The sequence below is a fragment of the Ixodes scapularis genome, unplaced genomic scaffold (assembly GCF_016920785.2).
Source record: "Ixodes scapularis isolate PalLabHiFi unplaced genomic scaffold, ASM1692078v2 ptg000137l_1___fragment_3__unscaffolded, whole genome shotgun sequence".
NCBI classification, from domain to species: domain Eukaryota; kingdom Metazoa; phylum Arthropoda; class Arachnida; order Ixodida; family Ixodidae; genus Ixodes; species Ixodes scapularis.
In genome coordinates, this window is record NW_024609920.1 from 593,551 (window position 1) to 615,577 (window position 22,027).

At 46.2% G+C, this 22,027-nt stretch overlaps 1 protein-coding gene and 1 long non-coding RNA gene across 3 annotated transcripts; both read right to left on the reverse strand.

Moving 5' to 3' along the window:
* Positions 1–2,246: 2,246 nt before the first annotated feature.
* On the reverse strand, positions 2,247–3,647 carry LOC115310218. Its single transcript, XR_005717065.2, has 4 exons — positions 3,254–3,647; positions 3,092–3,166; positions 2,930–3,004; positions 2,247–2,842 (listed from the first exon to the last, which is right to left on the reverse strand). It is a non-coding gene; the product is annotated as an uncharacterized LOC115310218 (long non-coding RNA).
* Positions 3,648–3,905: 258 nt separating this feature from the next.
* On the reverse strand, positions 3,906–6,255 carry LOC120846565. 2 transcript variants are annotated; one of them, XM_040218379.2, is made up of 5 exons: positions 6,115–6,255; positions 5,195–5,348; positions 5,043–5,111; positions 4,848–4,913; positions 3,906–4,304 (listed from the first exon to the last, which is right to left on the reverse strand). In XM_040218379.2, exons 2-5 carry the CDS (start codon positions 5,300–5,302, stop codon positions 4,125–4,127), a joined length of 423 nt encoding a protein of 140 aa, XP_040074313.2. In that variant the 5' UTR covers positions 5,303–5,348; positions 6,115–6,255; the 3' UTR covers positions 3,906–4,124. The 2 variants fall into 2 exon arrangements, with proteins under 2 accessions (XP_040074313.2, XP_040074312.2); XM_040218378.2 differs by having other exon boundaries at positions 4,848–4,937.
* Between the last annotated feature and the right edge of the window lie 15,772 nt (positions 6,256–22,027).

The following is a 22,027-nucleotide window of genomic DNA, read 5'->3' on the forward strand; positions in this document are numbered from 1 at the left end:
TCCAGCGCGTGAAATTAATTTGGATATCATCGGGTTACTTACGTGAATCGAAGGTAAGCTGTTATTTCCGCAAAAGCACATATATATATCAATATTTTGCCGCAATCCCTATCATACCGCAGCGAGAGCTTTCGCGAGCAATGCTCTCGGCGATGCTAGATATGTGCGCGGCTGCGTTACAGTAAACTATTTATATTTGTAATAAAGACAAATACCTTGTAAAAATTTCGTTCCGTCGTCGATAGAGCCGCATGGTTAAGCTATTGTGAGAGCTCTATTTTGTTTGCAACCATTCTCCCTCGTGGCGAGCGTTGGTAATGCTACGCAAACGTGTGCACGGTGTAGACGCGAACGCGTCTGGAACTCATTATTTTGAGGTGTATCTACATGACTTCAACACGCATTTTGTTATAAGTACGAGTAGCAGTGTTTGGATGGAAAACAAACGTCGTGCAAAGTAGTGACCTTGAAGAGTTTGGACGGTGCGAGATCCAAACAACATTTCGGGTGAAGTTACACCATCGCACGTACTATCCCCACATGCGATAACGGGCAATCTCGTCCTCGAACCTCTACTGCGAAGCCGTGTTTGGTCTCAAATAACTCTGTAAAGGATTCTAGCTGGCAACTTTCGCTGTTTTTGATTGCTGGATTCTTCACTGAACACTGAAGGTGTGCAGTGAAGAAATGTTGCGTACAACTTTTATTATTTTGCCACATTAAACGGTGAATCCAAGACCAATTTTATTAGATCGCGTTCAAGGAATTCGTTATGAACGTGTTTAATGTCTCTGCCTACTTTTTTCTGCCTAGCTTCCACTGTAACATCCACGTAGATATTTTTTTAGACAAAACCCCCGAGACTGGGGGGAAGGAAGGACAACACAACACGAAGCACATGCATTGTGCAGACATTTTTGTTTATTTCAGCTCTTGTCGTGCGATTATATATACTGTATATCTCAAAAGACAAGTGTTGAAACTCATGAGCAGTGCAGTAAAATATAAGTAATGTAATTGGTTTCACACAAATGCAAAGCACATAAATAGTAAATATCGGAAGAGCCCAACTTTGTTGCAATTTAATTAAACTGCCAGATGTTATATGTATGCAGTTTGTGTATTCATGGTAGTGAAGATATGAAGAAAGTGTCTTAAATAAGACAATGCAGATTTTTTTTATTCAAGATCTTTTTAGGAAGCAATCAATGTTGCAGTCGAACAAGTCATCCCACAGGTGATTAGGAGAATATGCTTAAAATAAAAGATAACACAAAAAGAAACAGCTACTAGGGTGAGCTAGAGGGGGAGGTGTGCTCATTGCCTATTTCGCTCCGTTTTAGTGATCCAGGATGGAAGTGTGAAGAAGAGCACCTACAGCATCACTTCCAGCCTACTATGCCACAGCAGAAAATGAGCACACCATACCCCTCCAGCCCACTCTACCAGCACTCTTACAATAGAGAAGACACCATGAATGCTTTTCTTGCATGCGATCAAGTCCTCGTCTTTCTCTTCATATAAGTGTGTCCTCCCTTTCTCCTATTAGCACTTCAAAAAGATAAAGATGTCCATGGTGGTTGTGCTTCCTATTTTTGAGTGCCGAGATACTGGATTTCTGGTGTTTATCGGAAAACCAACTACTGTGTCACTGCCAAACAGGGATGGAAGCGCTAAATAAAAATTCTCCGAGCGTTGAAACTGAAAACTCCTCCGAAATCAACGACGTCTCGCGAGTACAATGGCCACTGACGCATTCAGCACGAACCCCAGCAGCCATTTCCGATGATAACAAAAGTGCCAATCCAACCGGCGATGACCACCAACCGACCTGAATGGCGATGATGATAAGAATTTCCAGTGACAGAGAAGTGGCTTTTGCAGCGATTGTGAGGCGAGCCGACAGGGAGACAACACCAGAAAGATGGTTGGCCTTGGTGATCGAGCGAAGTAAAGGACCACATGGACGGATGCCCAATGGTTGGTGGCCAAAAATAACAATCAAGCATAATCGGAAGCATAACCAGAATGTAACGTCGACAACGATGAAAAACAAGCATACCCAGTGCAAAAATTAACAACAGCCTACTGAATCGGGCAGTGGTCAGGTGGCCGAAGAAAGAGAATGGCCGTTGCCAGCGACCATAATAAACAGCCAACTGTACACCAATATAAAGAATCTGCTGGCCAGTAACATTGAGCTGGCCCTTAATCGCCAAACTGACCGAAAGAGAACAAGAAAGGTATACAGTCAGGAAATAAACTATCAGGTCATCGGGATTGAGCTGGAAAAGAAGGTGAATATTCTAGCAGAGCTGAATGATTTGATCTGCGCTTGCCAGCTGACATATGAGGAGGTGACAAAAGGAAGTTGAACTGGAAGGAGGCCATTAAAATAAAGATCAAGGAGCTTAGTCAACAGCTGTAAATTGTCACCAGTCAAACAGAACAAGGCTCCCTTGAGAGCATTAAAACAAATTTGCAAAGCCAACCAGTACCACTCTAACAACAAGGACCAGTTGAAGAAGCTTGAGGACCAGATCGAAGAGGAAAGGGCAGTTTTTCACAAAAAACCGATCACTGCGGCAAACCGGATTGAGTATCGGAAAACGAACACGCTGTTCGAGCTCGATCGGTCTGCCTTCTGCCGGAAACTTGACGAAGACCAGAAGGAGATGGACGAGAACATTGATGTTGATCAGGCGATTACTTTCTGGCGACGAATCTGGGCAACCGATGACGAAGAAGGGGAGCACCAGGAATTGATTGACCTATTGGACCCAGGGGAGGTGTACATGACTGGACGGGGGAGCAGCTGCTTCCAGGAATGAGGGAACCGCACCTGAGCAGCAAGCAAAGAGCACAGCCAGCATCAGTCCTACCGTTCACTTCTACACACGACTGTCATTCATTCAGAAAAATGCCTTACCCTTCGAGGCACTCGTCCCCTGCGGTGTACCTGACTGGAAGAAGGAGCCTGCTGCCAGAAATGAGGGAACCGCTCCTGAGTAGCGAGCAAAGAGCCCAGCCAGCGTCAGTCCTGTTGTTCACTTCTACACACGACTGTCATTCGTTCAGGGAAATGTCCTACCCTTCGAGGCAGTCGTCCCCTGCGGTGTACACGGCTGGATGGAGGAGCCTGCTGCCAGGGATGAGGGAACCGCACCTGAGTAGCGAGCAAAGAGCACAGCCAGCATCAGTCCTGTCGTTCACTTCTACACATGGCTGTCATTCAATCAGGGAAACGTCTCACCCTTTGAGGCAGTCGTCCCCTGCGATGTACATGGCTGGACGGAGGAGCCTGCTGCCAGGAATGAGGGAACCGCTCCTGAGTATCGAACAAAGACAACAGCCAGCGTCAGTCCTGTCGTTCACTTCTAGACACGGCTGTCATTTGTACTTTTATAAGGAATGCTCATAATTGTGGAGGGAGCTGCTCCCTGCAGCATTAATCGAGAATGGGCATAAAGCTCTTATATGTTCTGTGTGTAATTTCATGCAAAAGCAATATTGCACCCTTTGGCATTGACCTACTTTGTTTAAGCACAGAGCACTGACCAAGAGTTCTTATTAGGATGGAGCCTCCGATTTTCGATTTTTGTATCGAGACTTGCAGTGAACCTGTAAATTTTGTAGGCACAAAATGAAACCCCACAATATGAAGCATGCAGCAGACATTTGTATGGCAGAGTAGTCAATGGTCACAGAAATGCATTTGTTTTGAGAGGGACCAATAAAGACAAAAAGAAAGAAATTGTTGTCGTCCTGCCACCAATAGACCCACCTCACCAAACGTTCGGCGCATGCATGAAGCCGCCATAACTTTAGTTCACAATAGGTAGACGGTGGTGCCCGAAACGGCTTGTGCTGTCTCACGCGCAGAGTTCCAGTGTTTCGGGCACGTGCAGAAAGACTGAAGTTCCCTCAATGCATTGCGACAGCTGTGGCGCGTAGTCAAACTGGCTGGTGAGATCGGTTTATGGCATGAATTCCGTACGCCTCACCCCACTGGTGTTAAGGCTTGTTCTGACCTAACAAAGTGCGACACTGTTAATGCAAACAAGGGATGAAAAATGTTCATATCGGGCACAAAGTTGCACCCTATTATTTGGTGCCAGCATTTACTAATTCAAAGTAAAATGCAAAGAGTGCCGCAGTTGTACTCGCACTAACAATGTCATGCAGCATTTGTGTCTGGCCATCATGTTACTCAGCAACTGCAGCATCCGCATTGGACACAAACTCCCAGTCGCAGCTTTGCATCTCGCTGGAGTGGGCGGCTGTGAGTATGGGCAAGGCTCGTGCTGAAGCCGGGAATTTTATCAGCAGGCAGTTAAATTCCACTCACGCTGTTCATTACAGCAGGGACCAGGGGCGGATTTAGAGGGGGGGTCCGGATGTCCTGACCCCCTCTTGAATTTTGCGTGCGTAAAATTTAGGACGTGAAACGAGGGGGAGGGGGTTCCTAAACGTATGGTACGCTGACCCCCCCCCCCCCCCCCCCCCCTTCAAAAAATTCCTGCATCCGCCCCTGGCAGGGACGCATGTATGGTGCAAATCAACACTTACCCAAAGCACAGAAGAGCCTGCTGACATAAATTCCAATACTTTTTTACGATGTCCTCGGTACATACCGCACATATACGCATGGCAGGATAGTCAATTGTTGCAGGAATGCCCCAGAAAGCACATACCACATTTGAGATGGGCAAATACAAGCCGAAAAAGAAGGAACAGAAGAATTAGCCCAGAGTACGCCTGGCACACGGTCGAGTAAAGGATGATTGTGACTGCATATGTCGCTGCGTGTGCCCGGCTACTAAATGCTGGAATTGCGTGTGACTCGCCAACTGGGGGGCCCGCCTGAGGCACAGACTCCTGGTCGCAGTTTTGCACTTTGCTGGATTGTGCCTCTGTGTGCGAGGGCAAGGCTTGTGCTGAAATTGTAAACTTTGTCAGCATGCAGTTCAACGCTACTTGCATTAATTCATCACCTTGGACAAGCATATTCTCAATAATCTGTGAAGGAGGAAATACGACACCTGTGAGAGCAGCAGTTGAATGCAGAGATGGAAGCGTCTGGATGCTGTCTTCCTCCTACATTGGCTCCCCTGCTTAAAATAGGTAGCATTTTAATACCAAATCTAGCAACCAAGTGACTGCAAATTCACCATCTCTGACTGTGTCAACTTACCTTGGATGTTTCCCATTTCCCTTTCTCACGGTGGTCATCGAACTGGCTTTGGCGGCCTATGGCTAAAGTTGCTGTGACAGCGTCTGGTTTAAGTATTTTTGATGCCATGGCTCTGCCAGATCCGAGGTTCAAACTTATCCGGTGAAAAATGGTCCTGTCGAGAATGAACAGGGCTAACTTGCAAATCACGGTACAGTGCACTGAGAACACTAAAAAATTCGACTTTGTTTGGAGGTAGAGAGCGTCACACTGTTAGTACAGAAGAGTGATCGCCGCTTTTTCCTCTATCGGAATAAAAAGTTCGTCATCAAAACTGCTAGCGCGGTGGGAAGGGCTAATTTGGGACGCTAACCTAAGCGGTAAAATTTGGCGCAAAGCAACACTCCATGGAAGTAAAAGACGTAGAGACACCGATGCTCTGTTCGCGCTAACAGTGCCGCGCATTGTACGCCCTCCACGCGCGCGGACAGTACGAGCTGGAACACCCGATCCAACCTCTTTCTGCGACTGCCACAAGCTCCATTATTCCTCAACTTCGCTTTCTCTTCCTAGTTCGGACCACAGCTCTCTCAAAAACAGGTGGTAAGCCAAAGAAACATGAAAGGCGTTTTCGGCTCATGTTGTCCTCGATAGTAGCTTTTCGTATTTCCTAGAGGTTCACTGCGAGACACTCACAGCTGAAGCGGCCAATCGGCGGCTTCATCTATTCATATCGTGTCCCTTAAAAACTCAGACTACGCGAAAAACTTTGCCGGCGAACAACCGGGTTTTCGAGTGAAAAACAACGGGCTAAAACGGCAGAGCACCGAGGCCGCATTTCAGCTGAGACCGAGTTCGGCAGTCAGGCGCGTCAGGAAAAACATTGCATGTGTACCTATGTGAACGTGTGTGGAAGAGGTAACTAGCCCAGAAATGCTCACCTCACAAAGCTTGCTGCTTCTGGTAGGGACGAAATTTTTCCTCCCAATCATGTGGAGCCATGCCTTCTGCCTCTTCAGATCGGCTTTCCGAAGCGGAATGGCGAACAAATTTTTTCCACTACCAGTACTCTGGCTGCACCCAAAAGCGGAACACCCCGTCATCTAACACAAACGCTTACTACTTTACTTGCCTCATTACGGTTCAGAAACACCAGAACGTCGAGCTAAAGTCGTCGCCGGGTATCACGAAACACGCGAGCGGACGGAGCAGCCGAGCAGCTTGGAAGCAAATGGCGGACGGAAGTGGCGAGAATTCCGGAAATCACGTGACATCGCTCTCCTCCAATAGAAACAGATGTCGGCGCGGCAAAGAATGACGGTACTTGTAAAACGCAGTGAAAAAACATCGAGGGACTTTAGTCGGCGCATGTTCGACGCTGCTCGGCGCAGATTATTTTTTTTTTTTCGTATGTGCTTTCTTTTTTTGTTGGAAGGAAGATGGGCGAGGATGTCTTAATAAGTAAGTTGGTGCAGCCTACCTTTATTTAATTTTGTCAACGCACAATTCAAATGTTTTTCTGCAAAGTAAAAAAAAAAAAGGTGCGGAATTTACGGGTGATTCTTTGCTGCTTCTTTGTGCATATGCGTCGCCAGCGATATGAGCTCATAGGGACCGCCAAATGGGGCCGCCGATGTCCGCGTCTATGCATCGCCCTCCCGTCGCGGCGAAACGCTTGGGACTTTTCGCTTTAGATTATTATGTTGACTCTATGATCTTGACAGAAAAGCTTCGTACCCTAACTATGGGTTTATGGACTGCACTTCGTGTCAGGTGAATAACTTTTTTGCGATTGACTAGGTCAAGAAATTATTCTGAAATGTTGTTATACAAAGACGGCTTTATGACTTTACAGCACTACTGATGTCACAATAAGACGCCGAATGCCTCCGACATGGCGCCAAGGCAGACGACAATGTTGGCTTTGATCTACAGTTTAGCTGGAAGTGACGTCAGCTGCAATAAATCTATACTTAGAAGCGCAAAAAGAAACAAACAATTGAACTGTAAGAAGTAGTAGTGCAAACTCGGAGCGCTACTGGCAACTAAATTTTATTTGGAAAACAAGAACCTTTTTGCACACCAGTGGCGTAGCCAGAGGACGGCGTGGGGGGGGGGGGGGGGGGGGGGGTGTTCAAGAATTGGAACATTCCCCAAATTTCATGTTGTCCTCTTTACCTCTTCTTTACCGTTTCGCAACTTATTACGGCGAGGGGCCGTGCCCACAACATACCAAAGCAAAACGAAGAAAACGACGCTGTCCGTGGACTGGGTGAAAAACACATCTCCGGCTTCGGCTTTTGGAACAGCTAGCTCTCTCCAAACTCGGCCATTTTAGTAACCGAAGCTTTTCTTCAGGCCCGCAGATGAGAAGGGCTCAGCTCCCGACGTCACAAATGCCGCGAAATCCTTACCTCGAAGGACACTGGCCTCGCTTCAAGAATTGCAGCCGGCTTAACTAAAGTTCCCCCACCCTTTGAGTGTCAAGGACTCGATGACAATTTCAGGGCAGCGCAAGAAAATCTCAAAATAGCAATACTTTGACTTTACGAACCCCACAATGAGGAGGAAACGGGACGACAAAATAGCAAACAGCTTAGCGGTTTTTTTTGTCCCGTTTTTTTTTTTACGTTTTACTTGCCTGTACTCGTTTAGCTTCAAACAAAAATGCAAAAAAAGAACACACACACAAAAAACATTCACATCTTTGAAAAAAAACAACAAGAAAGGAAAGAAACAAGAGAGAAAAGTGACAGCATATGCGCTGTTGAAGGAGCTTTGGAATGCTATTAATCACTTGGTTTCAAAGCGCACCCATACCCATTTTCACCTCAAGAAAAAAGCAAGCTTTGCGCATTGTTCATATGCGGCGCGAAGTAGTTCTTGCGAGATTTGGTTGTCGGAGGAAAAAGCGATGCTTTTGGCGTTTGGAACGTGTATGTGTTGATAAGATAACAAGTATCTAGTCTACGATTCACTTACATATATCTTAATTCTCTACATAAAGGGGGAAATCAGTAATACTGCGCGAAATGCCAGACTTTTTTTACTATGGTTCTTGAGGTGAAAATGGGTATAGTTGACTTGAAGCGAATTATGCGATGAATATCTGACGAACGTCGCCCTACGGCACGCTCGCTTTGCGCGCGACGTAGCAGCCACTGTGCTGATGCCACGCGCTGAGCAAAAGCCGCCGGGCGTCGATATTTTGCGGCGTATTCGTCCCATGGACTTCAGCCTTAAATCGCTGCAGTGGGTAATGTTTACGTGCTTGCGTTTAGCATGTGAGTCGTGGAACTTCCTTTACGTATATAAACTTTCAAAAAAGAGTTCAAGAGTCAAGCTGTCGCTTGATGCTTTTTCAAAGATGATTATTGACCTACAACTTCAAGCGTGCCATCAATATCTCCAACAGAGTTGGCACATTCACGTCAGGCAGCATCGTCCACCCTAGGCGAGAGTGATGTTGTGGCCAACGACGCCGGTCTTTGTGTCGCAAGCCTCGATTTCGAGCTAATATCCAGCCTGGGCGGAGCGTTCGTTTTGTTAAATGAACTTCCTGGGGAAGTACAAGTTTTGACACAGATGTGGAGGGACCCCACCACTTAAAGGGCCGCCCACACTAGCGAGAAAACGCGCGTCGCACGCCGATCGCGGGAAGGCGCGTCCCGCATCCTGAACACCACACTAGATAGAGTTCTGCCGCCGCGAATGTCACGTGACAGCACAGGAGGCCTCGCGCACTCTTGAAGCACTCGAGCGAACGCATGATTTCCCGCAAGATCTCGAGGATTCAACCGATTTTTCGGAACGCGTTTTCAACGCGATCGGCGCGCCGCGCGCGTTTTCTCGCTAGTGTGGGCGGCCCTTAACTCGTCTGGGCGGTACAGGCAACTTGCATTTGCCCAGAGGCCTTGTATCCTAATGTAACCCGCCTGCTGCAAATCGTGGCCACCATGTTCGTTAGCAGCGCTGAAGCGGAACGTTTGTTTTCGAGACTCCGGAGACTGGGACGTTGAAGCACCTTAGTGCTTAAACGTCCCAGGGGCGCTTGCTACTTCGTTCTAAGCTGAGACCAGACGCTCCACCTTTAACGCGAGCTCGCTGGCTTCGGCAGTGCTTTGGTTGCGCGTGCCTGCGCGATCACACTTGTTTTTGCAAGGGCAGAAAGCTCGCGCTAAAAGCAGAGCTTCTAGTCTGAGCTTAGTCGGGAGCGCAGTATAGGGGCTGCGCTTTTGAACATCCACCGGAATATGCAAATCAGCACCGAAAGGGTACTCTCGCTTCTTTCTATCGACCGACGGCGGCTTCCACTAAATGTTTAAACCCCAGAAAGTAATAGAAACTGGTATTTTTCTCTTTCGCTTTCTTGTAAAACGACAACGAAAAACGGAAATAACCTAAAACATGACTATACAACGATAATTTCTGAAAAATTTTTCGTCTTTAAGAACTTGGAAATAATTATCTTTTTTTATCTTTACATATTCCTTAATAATTAAGAAAATAAATTTTAATCTCTCAAAATGCGTCCTAGACAACTCGGAAAAGCACCTAAGCCGGATGGAATTCAAAATATCGTATTGAAATCTTGCTCCAACATTGTAGCATCACACTTATTACTAATATTTACTAGGTCGCTAGAGAGTGGACGTCTACCATGATGATTAGAAGTTTGGTAATGTGGTCCCCATACACAAGAACGGTAAAAAAAATAGTGTCGAAGACTATAGGCTGATTTCCCTAACGAGTGAATGTTGTAAGATAATGGAACATATAATCTATTCTAATCTTATTAGTCATTTAAATATCAACAATTTCTCTTCCTCGGCTCAACACGGTTTCCGCACAGGGTTATCATGTAACATACAGCTCCTAGAAGTTTATCATGACCTTGCTTGTGCATTTGATAGATGCTGCCAAACTGATTGCATTTTTCTAGATTTCAGGAAAGCTTTTGACGTGGTTAATCACTCGCTCTTGCTTCAAAAATTACATAGCCTAAACATCGATGTAAAAGTTTTGCAATGGATAGCAGATTATCTTAATGCTGGGAAACAGCGCGTCATCATGAATGGATTTCATTCATCATATGTAAATGTAATGTCGAGTTCACCACTAGGCTCTGTTTTAGGGCCCCCTCCTTTTTCTAATTTTAATTAATCATATCACGCACGGAATTTAATCGAATATAAGGTTGTATGCTGACGATTGCGTTTTATACAGAGAAGTGACAGATGACACCGACGTCCAGGCCCTAGAGGGTGATTTAAATAAGATCACAGAGTGGTGTGACAAGTGGAAAATGTTCCTTAATGTATCCAAATGCGTCCACGCTCGATTCACTAGAAAACGTAAAACTGTCTCTGCCGTTTTTAAACTAAACAATCTTTCTTTGCAGCTTAGCACTGAGGCAGTTTATCTCGGGGTACGCCTAACCGTTGATTAAAGATGGAATAATCATGTGAAGTTCTTATGTTCTAAGGCCAGCGGCATGCTCTATTTTTTGCGTCGCAATTTCAGAAAAGTGTCGGCTCATTTGAAAGAAACTCTCTTCTTATATTATGTCCTCCCAATCCTGGACTATGCTTGTATTCTTTGGGACCCACACACGCAAACATGTATAAATCATATTGAAAGAATTCAAAACCACGCCGCTAGATATGTGCTAAATAACTAAAATTTTTATGACGGTGTCTCTCAATTAAAGCTTCAACTCGGATGGAAACCTTTACAACTAAGACGAAAGTGCCTCCGTCTCAAGTTCATGTATAATCCTTATCACGGTAGCGTCGGTATAGATAAGTCGAGATACCTATTGGAACCTCATTACGTTTCCCTTAGAACTAGTAATCAAAAAAAAGACCCGAGAATTTCGCGCACGGACCGACGTTCTAAAATATTCTTTTTTTCCGCGGGCAGTTAATGACTGGAATGTGCTGCCCGACTCACCTGTAGAGCTTCCTACTGTACAATCATTTTTTGATGAAAATATATTATTGTAGTCGGTTCGATGTGTGACTTCTGCACGCTGTTAATCATCTTTTGTTTCATATTATTGCAGTATATATTGGCATGTTTCTCCTGTTTGACATGGTTATTTTGCTGTTATTCCTTTTCTTATATTGTTGCAGTATATATGTTTCTCCTGCTTGCCTTGATGTTGCTGTTCTGGTGTACGTTTGCTTTTGTAAATTTCTTTCGTCCCCCCCTAGTGTAATGCCCATCGGGCGATGTAGGTACCAAATAAATAAAAAAATAAATAAACCGGTCTGGTCTCTCTCGGTCGTAGTCGGTCGCAAGAGTGTGAACGGGCATTAAAGGTCCGTTCACGCTCTTGCAACCGAGTAAGACTGAAATAGACCAGACCGGTTTTTAAGCCTCATGCGACCTCTTAGGACCAGCCCCGCTGCAGCGCATCCGGTCTTAAGAGGTCGCAAGAGGCTTAAAAACCGCTCTGGTCTCTCTCAGTCGTATTCGGTTGCAAGAGTGCGAACGGCGCCTCTAAAGACCATCGCCGGCGCGAAAGGCGCCACCGCCACGCCCCCCCCCCCCTCCCCCCTCCACCCTCTGCTTTTCGCTTTGACGCTTTTTTTTCTGTATTGCATTTGTTTTGCGTATAAGTCTCTTAGCGCTCCACGCGGGTTAGCTGTCTCCCGCCCGCCCATTTTATTTCTGAGCAACTGGCTCGCTGACTGGCTCAATTTCGCTGACCGTAAACACTAAGAATATATGAATAGAAGAACCGGGTTCATTCCATTCCCCTTCCATTCCGGGCAAAAGGCGTATAATTCCCTGTCCCATTCCACTTCCCTCAACGTTGCCGCAATTCCATTCCCATTCCATTCCGGGGTCGCAAAAATTTGGAATGATTCCAGAATCGTTTCAGCTCCGGAGTGGCAAATCCGCAACACTGGTCGACTTTTCTTTGCGGGGGCTGTAAAAAAGGGTGGGTAAGGGGAAGAGAGAGGGGGCGCTTTTAGTTCCGCTTTTGTAGAGGAGGGAAGCTCCACGAAGTTTTTGCTTTTGTTATCTTAAAGACACCCCGAAGGTCGCATTCTTTTTTATTGTCTAAAACGATGCAAATGGTAGTCATAGACACGCAAAAAAAAAAACCGCATCGCGAAAAAAAAAATATCTTCGCTCGCGCGCGCGCCTTTTTATTTTTGGCGTTTATATTTCCCGCGCTCACCTCCTTGCTTCCTTTGATCGGTGACGTCAAAAATCAGGAAATTTAGAAGCTATGTAGGCGACATTTTTATAACATTTAATAACGCAATCGTAAAACATGTTTTTTAACGCAATGACGAACGCACTACGGCCTTTCTTTTTGAAATACCAAAAATCAGATTTCGGTGTGATGTCGCTTCCTGGATTTGTGTTCTCCCTCGGAAAACTTGACGGCGCTCGAGCAGAGGCTTATCGCCGAGTCGGGGAAGAAACCGGTTTTTCCCCGCGCCGGCTCCCTTATATCCCGCCTGCTGACCTTCTCCTCTCTTCGGGTCGCGGTAGCAACGGCGCTTTGCTTCACAGCGTGGTGCGGAGGTCCGAAAGAAAGTCGAGTCGCAGGAGACCGCAAAATTTGACTCACTGCACTGGCGCGGATCGCGCGGGAACTTCGAATTCGGCATTTGGAAATTGTTTTTTTAATTCACAAATGCTGAATTTCCAAGTTTCGAATTTTGAGGGTAATGTCCCTGCATCATTTTCAATGGTTTCGGATAATAAAATAAATTACGATTTTGATGTGTCAGTGCCCCTTTAAAGCGCGCGCAAACAATCTATATAAAAAAAGAGAGAACTGCCTTTGGTTTACCGTAATATCAGGACGTTCAATTTTGTTCAGCATCTCCCGTTTTGAGCTGTCTCTACCTATCGAGGAAGGCACTTACTAAAACTGTCTCATGCTAGAACGACAAAACCACACACGCATGCACATTTATATATTGAACATATGATAAATTCTTAAAACAGTCGGTAGTGTAGCGCGCGACCACACACGCTCGGAGTTGGTAATAACGTAATCTCGCAAAGGTACGCCGGCGGCACTACCGATTTTAGCCGTCCCAGTGTTACCTCATTTGGCCACGCTGACGCTCTCTGGATGGCGATTGCCCCGACTAAGTTGCTGCGCGTCGTGGCGTACTCCGAGTTTAGTTTCGCTTCGCGACTTGCGACCTTTTTTTTACCTTTTCGGCGAAGATCCAACGATCAAGCAAGGAGCAAGCTGACATACTTGCAGTCATTATGATCCCATTAAAAAAACCAGGAAGCAGACTCAAGATAAATAATCGTTCCTCTAGAGAGCTGTTTTGAGTGACTGAAGTGACGTGTGCTTATTTTACCTTGGTCCTCAGGAAACATACCTGCAATGGCTGTAACGTTTATCTTTGTGAATTTTTCTTATCATTCCTAAGAAGAAACTGCTTTCAGAAGATCTCACAACCTAATTAGACGTTTTACCCGTAATAGTCTTAAATCATATTAAACACTTTTCAGAATCGAAAAAAGAAAGATGCACGAAGATTATAAATAACCTTCTTTCGCAGTTCCACACGCAAGACTGTGAACACTGTAAGAACCCTAGAAACACAGTGGGCATGCATGCAAACAAATGTGGCCCATGAAGGAGAAAAATATTGAAGGTTAAAAAGCCTGGCAATTCGATCGAATAAATGGCCCGACCGTTACCACTTCATTAAAAGGGAAGAAAATGTTAAAAGCTTGCAATTACGAAGCCCGGTTCTTCGGCAGGAACTTCGGGGTTGCCTTGTAGCTGACTCTTCTTCGCCCACCTGACAGAAGCTGTTTATTAGGTGTAGGGTCTACACATCTTGAAAAGATAGCCTCTGGAAGGTACCATCTAGAAGGCTTGTGCGTAGCGTATGGCGCGTGTTTTCCTCGCTTTCTCTGGCGACGCACACGCGCCTGTCCGGCTGTGGAGCAGCACACGCTGGGCTGTTGCTTGGAACGCCTTCATGCATACCTCGGCGAATTCATTCATGAACTCGCTCATTCACCTTCATTCACATTCACGGCGTGAATCTGAATGGCCCTGAATGAATTCTTGAAATTGAAAAAAATCATGATGTCATGGTGAATGACTTTGTGAATTTGAAAAAAATCATGATGTGATGGTGAATGACTTTGTGAATTTGAAAAAAAATCATGATGTGATGGTGAATGACTTTGTGGATTTGAATGAATTCGTGATGTGATGGTGAGTGACTTCGTGAATTTAAATGAATTCGTGATGTGATGGTGAATGACTTCGTGAATTTGAATGAATTCGTGATGTGATGGCGAATGAAGTCGTGATGTGATGGTGAATGACTTTGTGAATTTGAATGAATTCCTGATGTGGTGTTGAATGAAGTCGTGATGTGATGGTGAATGACTTCGTGAATTTGAATGAACTCATGATGAGTTGTGATTGTGAATGGCTTCGTGAAGTGAAGAATTCATTGTGATGTGTATGACTCAATGAATTCGTGACGTGATGGTGAATGGCTGGTGAACACGATGAATCTGTGATGTGAGTGGCTCTTGAACTTGACAAGTTCGTGATGGGAAGTAATACCGTAAACTTAATTCTCGACGTGATAGTGAGTACGGTTATGAATTCAGAATAGGCGGAAAACATGTTACGCAGGCGCTTGCTTGCTTGCTGGTTGTTTTCATCCTTCACCGCAAACGACAGGGACCCATTTGACTTTAGCGGTTTGGGCATCAGCCTCGCTGCGTAGCCGTGCGCGCCTCAGCGCGGTGGCCTTTTGTCGAGCCAGGACCTGGTTTTAAGTGGCTGACACAAAATGGCGCCACAGTCCTATTCCACGAGAACTGCGAACTCGTGAAGGGCTACCAGCCGTGAAGTCAAATTTAGTCCGGATGAACCTGAAGGACTTCATGAGTCATGCGGAATTCATGATGTGATGGTGAATTCCGGTGAATTCGTGTTGACCGTGATGGTGAATAACTTCGTGAAGTGATGATGAACTCAGATGACTTCGTGAAGTGATGGTGAATTCGGACTAATTCATGATGTGATGGTAAATTCACGATGGTGAATTCTGATGAATTCAGGGTGATGGTGAATGACTTCGTGAATTGGTGATGTGATGGTGAATGATTCAGTGAACTTGGAGGCGGCGGTGATGTGATGGGGATGAATTCTTGGCGCGGTTGAACGACATGATGTGAAGGGGATGAATTCTCGGCGGAGTTTGAAAGCCGTGATGTGAAGGGGATGAAGTTTTGGCGCGGTTCAACGCCGCGATGTGAAGGGCTACGAATTTGGGAGGTCAGAGTACCTTGTGACATGAATGCGAATGAATTTGGAGACGTGATTTTGTTTGTGATGTGATGGTGAATGAAGGGGCTCTAAAATGCCGACCTATGCCTTCATGTGCGCTTTTCTTCGGGTGATGACATCGGACCATTTGGTTCCTGATGTTTTTGCAGGCACGCATCCCGGAGGGGGGGGGGGGGGGGGGGCAATGGCCCCTCCCTCCCCCCCCCCCCCGAAATCTTCATTTTTACAGGGACCTCCTCTCTTCCCTCCCCTGACCTAATTTTGGTGATCAGCTTGTTTTTAGTCCCCTCGTCGCCGTGTTGAAGACGATTATGGTGTCCGAGGAATGTTTTTTTTCGTGCAAGCTGCCTGTACTTTGACCGGTGTCGTACGCAGTTGCTCGTCGCCAGCTGATGCTCGTTTTTGTCGATTGAATATGCTCTTCACTTTTACATAGAACAGAAATAGACTCCACATGGATAACCTTTTCTCGTAGGTTAAGTAAATTTTTTTTAATTATTTCTTGACAAGACTGTTAGAACCCCATAGACACGGGTCGAAATAGAGCAAACATGTCGGGCAGCTACGCGATCATGCTAAAGGCGTAAACGGCAGTCCGTTCTGCAATCGGCGAAGTGGAGAAAGCGCTGACTCCGGTTTTCGGTAACTACTCCCAAACATTCACAAAACGTCGTTCGATCAAGATATGTTCGCAGAACCGGCTCCCTGCTCTGCGAAGTGCGCAGCAGTGCACTTCGCAGTGAGAGTTTTAAAGGAGCCCTGCAAGGACTTTTTTAGTGGTTTTTAATTTGCACCGAACCTTAGCGCACTGAACGTAGTAACTTAATGAAACTTTTCTTTTCTCGAATTTCGCTTTATTTCTTGAAAGTTATAGGCAAATTAAGATGACAAAAACAAGCAAAAAAAAAAACGACCTCCTTTATGACGTCTTTGGTTGCGTGAGTGGCCATGAACTAGCGGAGGGGTAGCGAGCTTAGCGAGTGCTCAAAGGCTTCCGCACTCTGTGTCGACGGCTCGAGAGGGCGCCACTGAAGCATGTTCTGGATAGGCTGTATGAAGCGGGAAGCCAGGGCGGCTCGCATTGCATTTGCTGCGGGATTAAACACTAATTCGGCATGACACTTTGTTGGCCTCGAACGACAGCAAACACGGGGCAAAGATCAGTTCAGAACGGGAGCCACTTCGCGCTGCCATACGTCCAAAGGGCCAAACCGCAAGCCAAGGCTGGTCGCCGAAGGCCTTCGGAACTCGGAACGCTCGGAACCGGTCGCATCTTTGACTGCAGCGCCGCCGCGCACATCCGGGACCTTTCTACGCTCGCCGTTCGTCGGTGCCTGATCCCACTACACCTTCCTATTATGCGCCGCTTTTCCACCGCTTGGTGGCGGATATGTCGACGGGTCATTTCTTATTTCCATACTTTATAAACTGCATTTGTATTTTTCCTTATCTAAAATACTGAACATGAACAGAAACTACTTTTATAAATATTCGAAACGGCTCTCGCCACTTATATTTTGTATTTTGACGAAAAAGTTTCTAACGGCTCCGTCCAGTAGAAAGGCCAGGACTTAAAACGTCACCATGTTGTCACATTTTGCGCGCTTTCGGCACCGCAGGTCACCCCGTAGGTGGAGGAGATTTCCGCGTCGTCCTGTTAAAATATGACGCACTGATATTTAGTTACTTTCACCGCGCCTGCTGGCTTACCCCAACCCCAAACGACGTGGAAACCGCAAAAAAGGGAGACGCGTAAATATGATTGCAGGGCCCGCTTAAAAAACTGATCTCACTCGTCATCGCATAAAATCTAAAGACACCGCCGTTCTCCAAGATTCAAAAATCACTCTGTCCCAGCGGCGTAGACTTTAAATTTTTCCGGGGGGGGGGGGCAGGCTGAAAAGTTCTCCCGGAAGGGGGGGGGGGGGGGGGGGGGAAGGGGAGGGGATGCTTTTCCGCGCAATTGTTTTTAAACCGGCAACTATCAGTAAATTATTTTTAGGGGTACAATTTAGAGCGTATGTATATCGCCATATGTCCGTCACTGTGTGCGTTTTTTGTTTACATGCCACTACTAGAAGCTCGTTATCTGGCACGTAAACAGCGTCTCGGTAAGGATCATAACCCGGGGGAAAAAGGGGGGGTTGTGCCCCCCCTCCCCCAGGATGTCAACAGGAAAGGGGGGGGGCACGAGCCCCGATGTAGTCTACGCTTATGCTCTCTCCCCTCTTCGTTCACAATGTTAATACAGTTGCACTTGTCAATCTTATCTCACTCCCCATACACAATAGTGAACAAAAAGATATGATATTTTGTTTCTTTTACAGAAATATTGCTCGACGTCTAATGAATAGCCAATTATATTTTGTTTTGATATGGTACACCATAATGCAGCCTTTTTAGCCACCAGGGGTCGGGTTTAAACCTCTGGTGGCTAAAAAGGATAAAAAGGGATACCTCGTACTGAGTTGCGGTGAGCGGACGTGTTTCCTGGTTCTCCTCGAGCATCCGAAGCTAAGTGCCAGTTTTTCTTCTTTTCTCTCTCTTTTTTTGAGAGTTGATTGGAAGTGACTATGCGGTAGCAGTATTAGGTTTGAACAGCAGCAGTTAACGTTAGTTTCGCAAAGTAGGCTCTGTTTGAATTTTTGGCGGGAAGGGACGGTTTGTTCCCGGTCTAGACATGGGTCTAGATTTGGGTCGGCATGACAAGGGTGGGGACGAGTTGGTGCAGTGCGAGGGGTGTGGGAGGTGGTGTTACCTGGAGGAGACGGGTTTCGGGAGCCTGGACGTGGCGGCGGAGGTGAGTTTCGAGTGTCGGCTTTGTGTGAAGCTTCAGCAGGTAACTGGGGAATGGGAGGGTAGAGTTCGGGAGATTGATTTCCAGCTTAAGGCAGAAGGAGAGAAGCGGGTGGGTCTCGAGGCCCAGGTAGAGGAGCTGACTAGACAGCTTAATCATGAGAGGGAGCAGCGGGTCGGCCTCGAGAAGCAGGCGGAAGAGCTGGGGGAAGTATGGAAGGCGGGTTTAGAGGAGCGTAAGAGGGAGTGTGACAGTAGGGTAGAGCGCCAGGAAGGGGTAATTCGAGCGAGTGAGAGTAGCGAGGAAAGAAAGGAGGTAGTGTCAGTTCTAGCGGGACGAACCACCAGTCTGCAGGCTGGGGTCCCTGGTGGTCGGGAGTCCGGCCTGTTGGCAGGCGGGCTCGACGACGCTGGAGAGCTGATTGAACCTCAGCTCAATGGCGCCTTCGAGCAGCAGGCGTCGGGCAGTCAGGTGACAGGAGATAAGTCGCAGGACAAAGGCGCGCAGGCACCAGGGGGATCTAGGGTACTGGTAGTGGGGAGCTGTAACGTAGCACGGGTTAGGAGGGGTGTACAAAACAGGGTGAAGGGAGACCAGAGGGTAACTGTAGAGGTCCAGCCAGGGAAGTGTATGGTGGATGCTATGACCGCAGCACGTGAGGGGGGTGTGGCATAACCGGGAGGGAAGGAACCTAGTAATAGTTCATGCGGGGCTTAATGATGTGCTGAAGGGTAGGAGCCAGAACCTCGGAAAGCAGCTAAACGTGGGAATACGTAAGCTGAGGGACGTGTCTGAGAATGTGCATGTGGTTGTGTGCACCATTCCAGAAGTTCGGGGGCAGTCCGGGTTAACGGAGAGGAGGGTTGTCGAAGCCAACGGAGTAATTAAGGGTATGAGTCGACAGCTTCGGTACGACATAATGGGAGTAAACAGAGAGGTGTACGAGGCTGGCTCCCGCCCTTTTGCAGATGGCATTCACTACAGTGAGGCCACGGGTTACAGGGTGGGGGATAGGATGGGCCGCACGGTGACTGCTTTTTTGGGGGGACCGAGGGCCCTGGGGGCACTGAAGTAATTGAAAACCCAACGAAGTCAGGAGAGGCACCCAGGGTTAAAAAGAGGAGAAAACGTAAGAACAGGTATAAAAAAACAGCACAATCAGACATTGGATATATTAACATGTAGGGTGGTAGAAATAGGTTAAAATGGGAAGAGGTAGAGGAGCAACTAAGAAAGGAGGATTTAATGGTGTATGGGTTTGTGGAAACACATCTCAGAGACATGGAGCAGCCACCTTGCAACCCTGACTATGTGTGGGAGGAATGCAACAGAATGGAGGGAACGAGGAAGGGAGGTGGAATTGGAGCATTTATTAAGAAGAATATGAACTTTCAAAGGATCAGAAAAGAGTGCGCCGAACATTTGTGGCTGAAAGGAAAAGTCGCTGGGGAATCAACAGTCCTTGAAGTGGTTTACTTATGGACAGGGACAGGTGCTAAAGAGGAAAACAGAAAAATGATTGATTGCATATCAAGAGACATTAGTGAACTAGGGGAAGGCTCCGAAATAATTATTATGGGAGACATGAATGCCCATATTGAGGGTCTGGATGGGTATACGGACTCAACTGGAAGCATATTACTAGAACTGGTGGAAAAACATGACTTAGTTTTATGTAATACCAGTCAGAAGTGTGACGGGCACATAACTTGGGAAACTGGCAATCTGCATTCAACTATAGATTACGTACTCATGTCACACAAAATATATGGTAAGTTACAAGTAATGAAAATAGATGAAGAAGGTTCCAAAAGTCTTGGTAGTGATCACAAACGTATTAAGCTGAATTTCGCCAGAGAAGTAAATGCTGAATCTAGACAACATAATTCAAAGCAAACTTTCTGCAGCGACAAAGAGTTGGAAATAGTTGTTGAAAGAATAGAGGCAGCAGTTTCAGGGCAACGGCATACAGATTGGACCTATGAGAGCCTAACTAGGCTTTTTGCTCTAGAACTAGACAAAGTGAAGAGTAAACGAAAGGGGAAGCAAGGACATAGACCGAAAAGCTGGTGGGACAAAGAAGTGAAGCAAGCGATACAAAAACGTCAGGAAGCCTCTAGAGAACACAGGTATTCCAAGCGTAGTGGGGAGTCCGAAACTGAAGTAAAAAGAAAATGGGACAATTTTATAACATGTCGCCGAAAGGCATCCAGTTTGATCAATGCGAAAATTCAGAGAAAGGATGAGGAATGGATGAGTAATGTAAGTAAGAAAGATAGAAACGCTGCCAAGAAGTTTTGGGAGCACTTGAAGTCACTCGGTGAAACAACTCAAGCTAGACAGAGGTTCATACTCTCGCATCAGGTAGATCAATTAGAGGGAGATGATGCGATACAATATATAGGAGCAGTGATGGAGGAGAAATTTCGGGAACGGTTACATGTGGAAGATAGGAGAACCGAAGGAAGTAGCAGTCCAGTTTGTGACATCGCGGATTTTGGACAAAGAGAATGGGAAAAGGCGGAACGAAGAGTCCCTAGTGGCACGTCGACAGGCACAGATGGTATCCCTATCAAGCTGGTGAAGAATTTGGGTCCTAAATCTAAGGCAAAACTAAGGGAGGTAGTGAGTACCATGATAACAAAAGGAAATATTCCAGATGAATGGAGGCTTAGTAGGATGAGTATGATATATAAGGGAAAGGGAGATAAGTCTGATATTAGGAATTATCGTCCTATAACCGTGACACCGGTTATTTACAGGTTGGTAATGCAGATTATAAAGAACAGACTGGAGGAATGGGTAGATTGCGAGAGCATACTGGGCGAATTACAGAACGGGTTTCGAAAACAAAGAAGGTTGGAGGACAATTTATTTTCTCTAACACAGTGTATAGAAATAGCGCAAAAAGAAAACAGACAGCTCTGGCTGGCATTTCTGGATATCAAGGGTGCCTATGACAATGTGATTGAACCAATGGAACCTGTGGGACATACAGGAGAGCTTAAACCTAGGTTAAGGACTAACAGCTCTATTAAGGAACATTTACAAAGATAATAAGGTGATTATAACATGGGAAGGAAAGGCGACGGGGGAAATAGAGGTAAGACGAGGCCTTAGGCAGGGGTGCCCATTATCGCCTTTGCTGTTTATGTTGTATCCGAGAGGATTGGAGGATAGACTAGAGAAGAGTGGGCTTGGATTCGACCTTTCGTACAGTAAACTAGGCCAAAAAATTCAGCAATCTTTACCGGGATTGATGTATGCGGATGATATTGTACTAATGGCTAACAACAGGACAGAGTTGCAGGAATTAATGAGCATCTGTGGTAAGGAAGAAGAGGAATTAGGTTTAGAATTCAGTAGTGAAAAATCAGCAGTCATGATTTTTAACTGTGATGAAGTTTAGAGGCTGAAAATACAGAATATTACAGTTAAGAGAGCTAGTAAATACAAGTATCTAGGAGTATGGACATGTGATGGTGCAGAATATCTCAGTGAGCATGAAAAGTATATAATAGGTAAGGGCAACAGAAATGTCGCTGTAATGAAAAATAGAGCACTTTGGAATTACAACAGGTATGAGGTGGTGAGAGTGATTTGAAAAGGGGTCATGGTGCCTGGCTTGATTTTTGGAAACGCAGTGCTATGCATGAAATCCGAAGTGGATGCAAGACTAGAAATAAAACAGCGCGGAGTAGGTAGGCTGGCTTTGGGGGCACATTACAAAACGCGAAACCAGGGA

Bases quoted from the DNA above. Each gene is read 5' to 3' on its own strand.
- LOC120846565 (XM_040218378.2), bottom strand. From the start codon at position 5,302: ATGGCATCAAAAATACTTAAACCAGACGCTGTCACAGCAACTTTAGCC. The intron at 5,112-5,194 runs GTAAGTTGACAC...TATTTTAAGCAG, and splicing joins GGAAATGGGAAACATCCAAG to GGGAGCCAATGTAGGAGGAA. The intron at 4,938-5,042 runs GTGTCGTATTTC...TTACAATTTCAG, and splicing joins TTCAACTGCTGCTCTCACAG to CACAAGCCTTGCCCTCGCAC.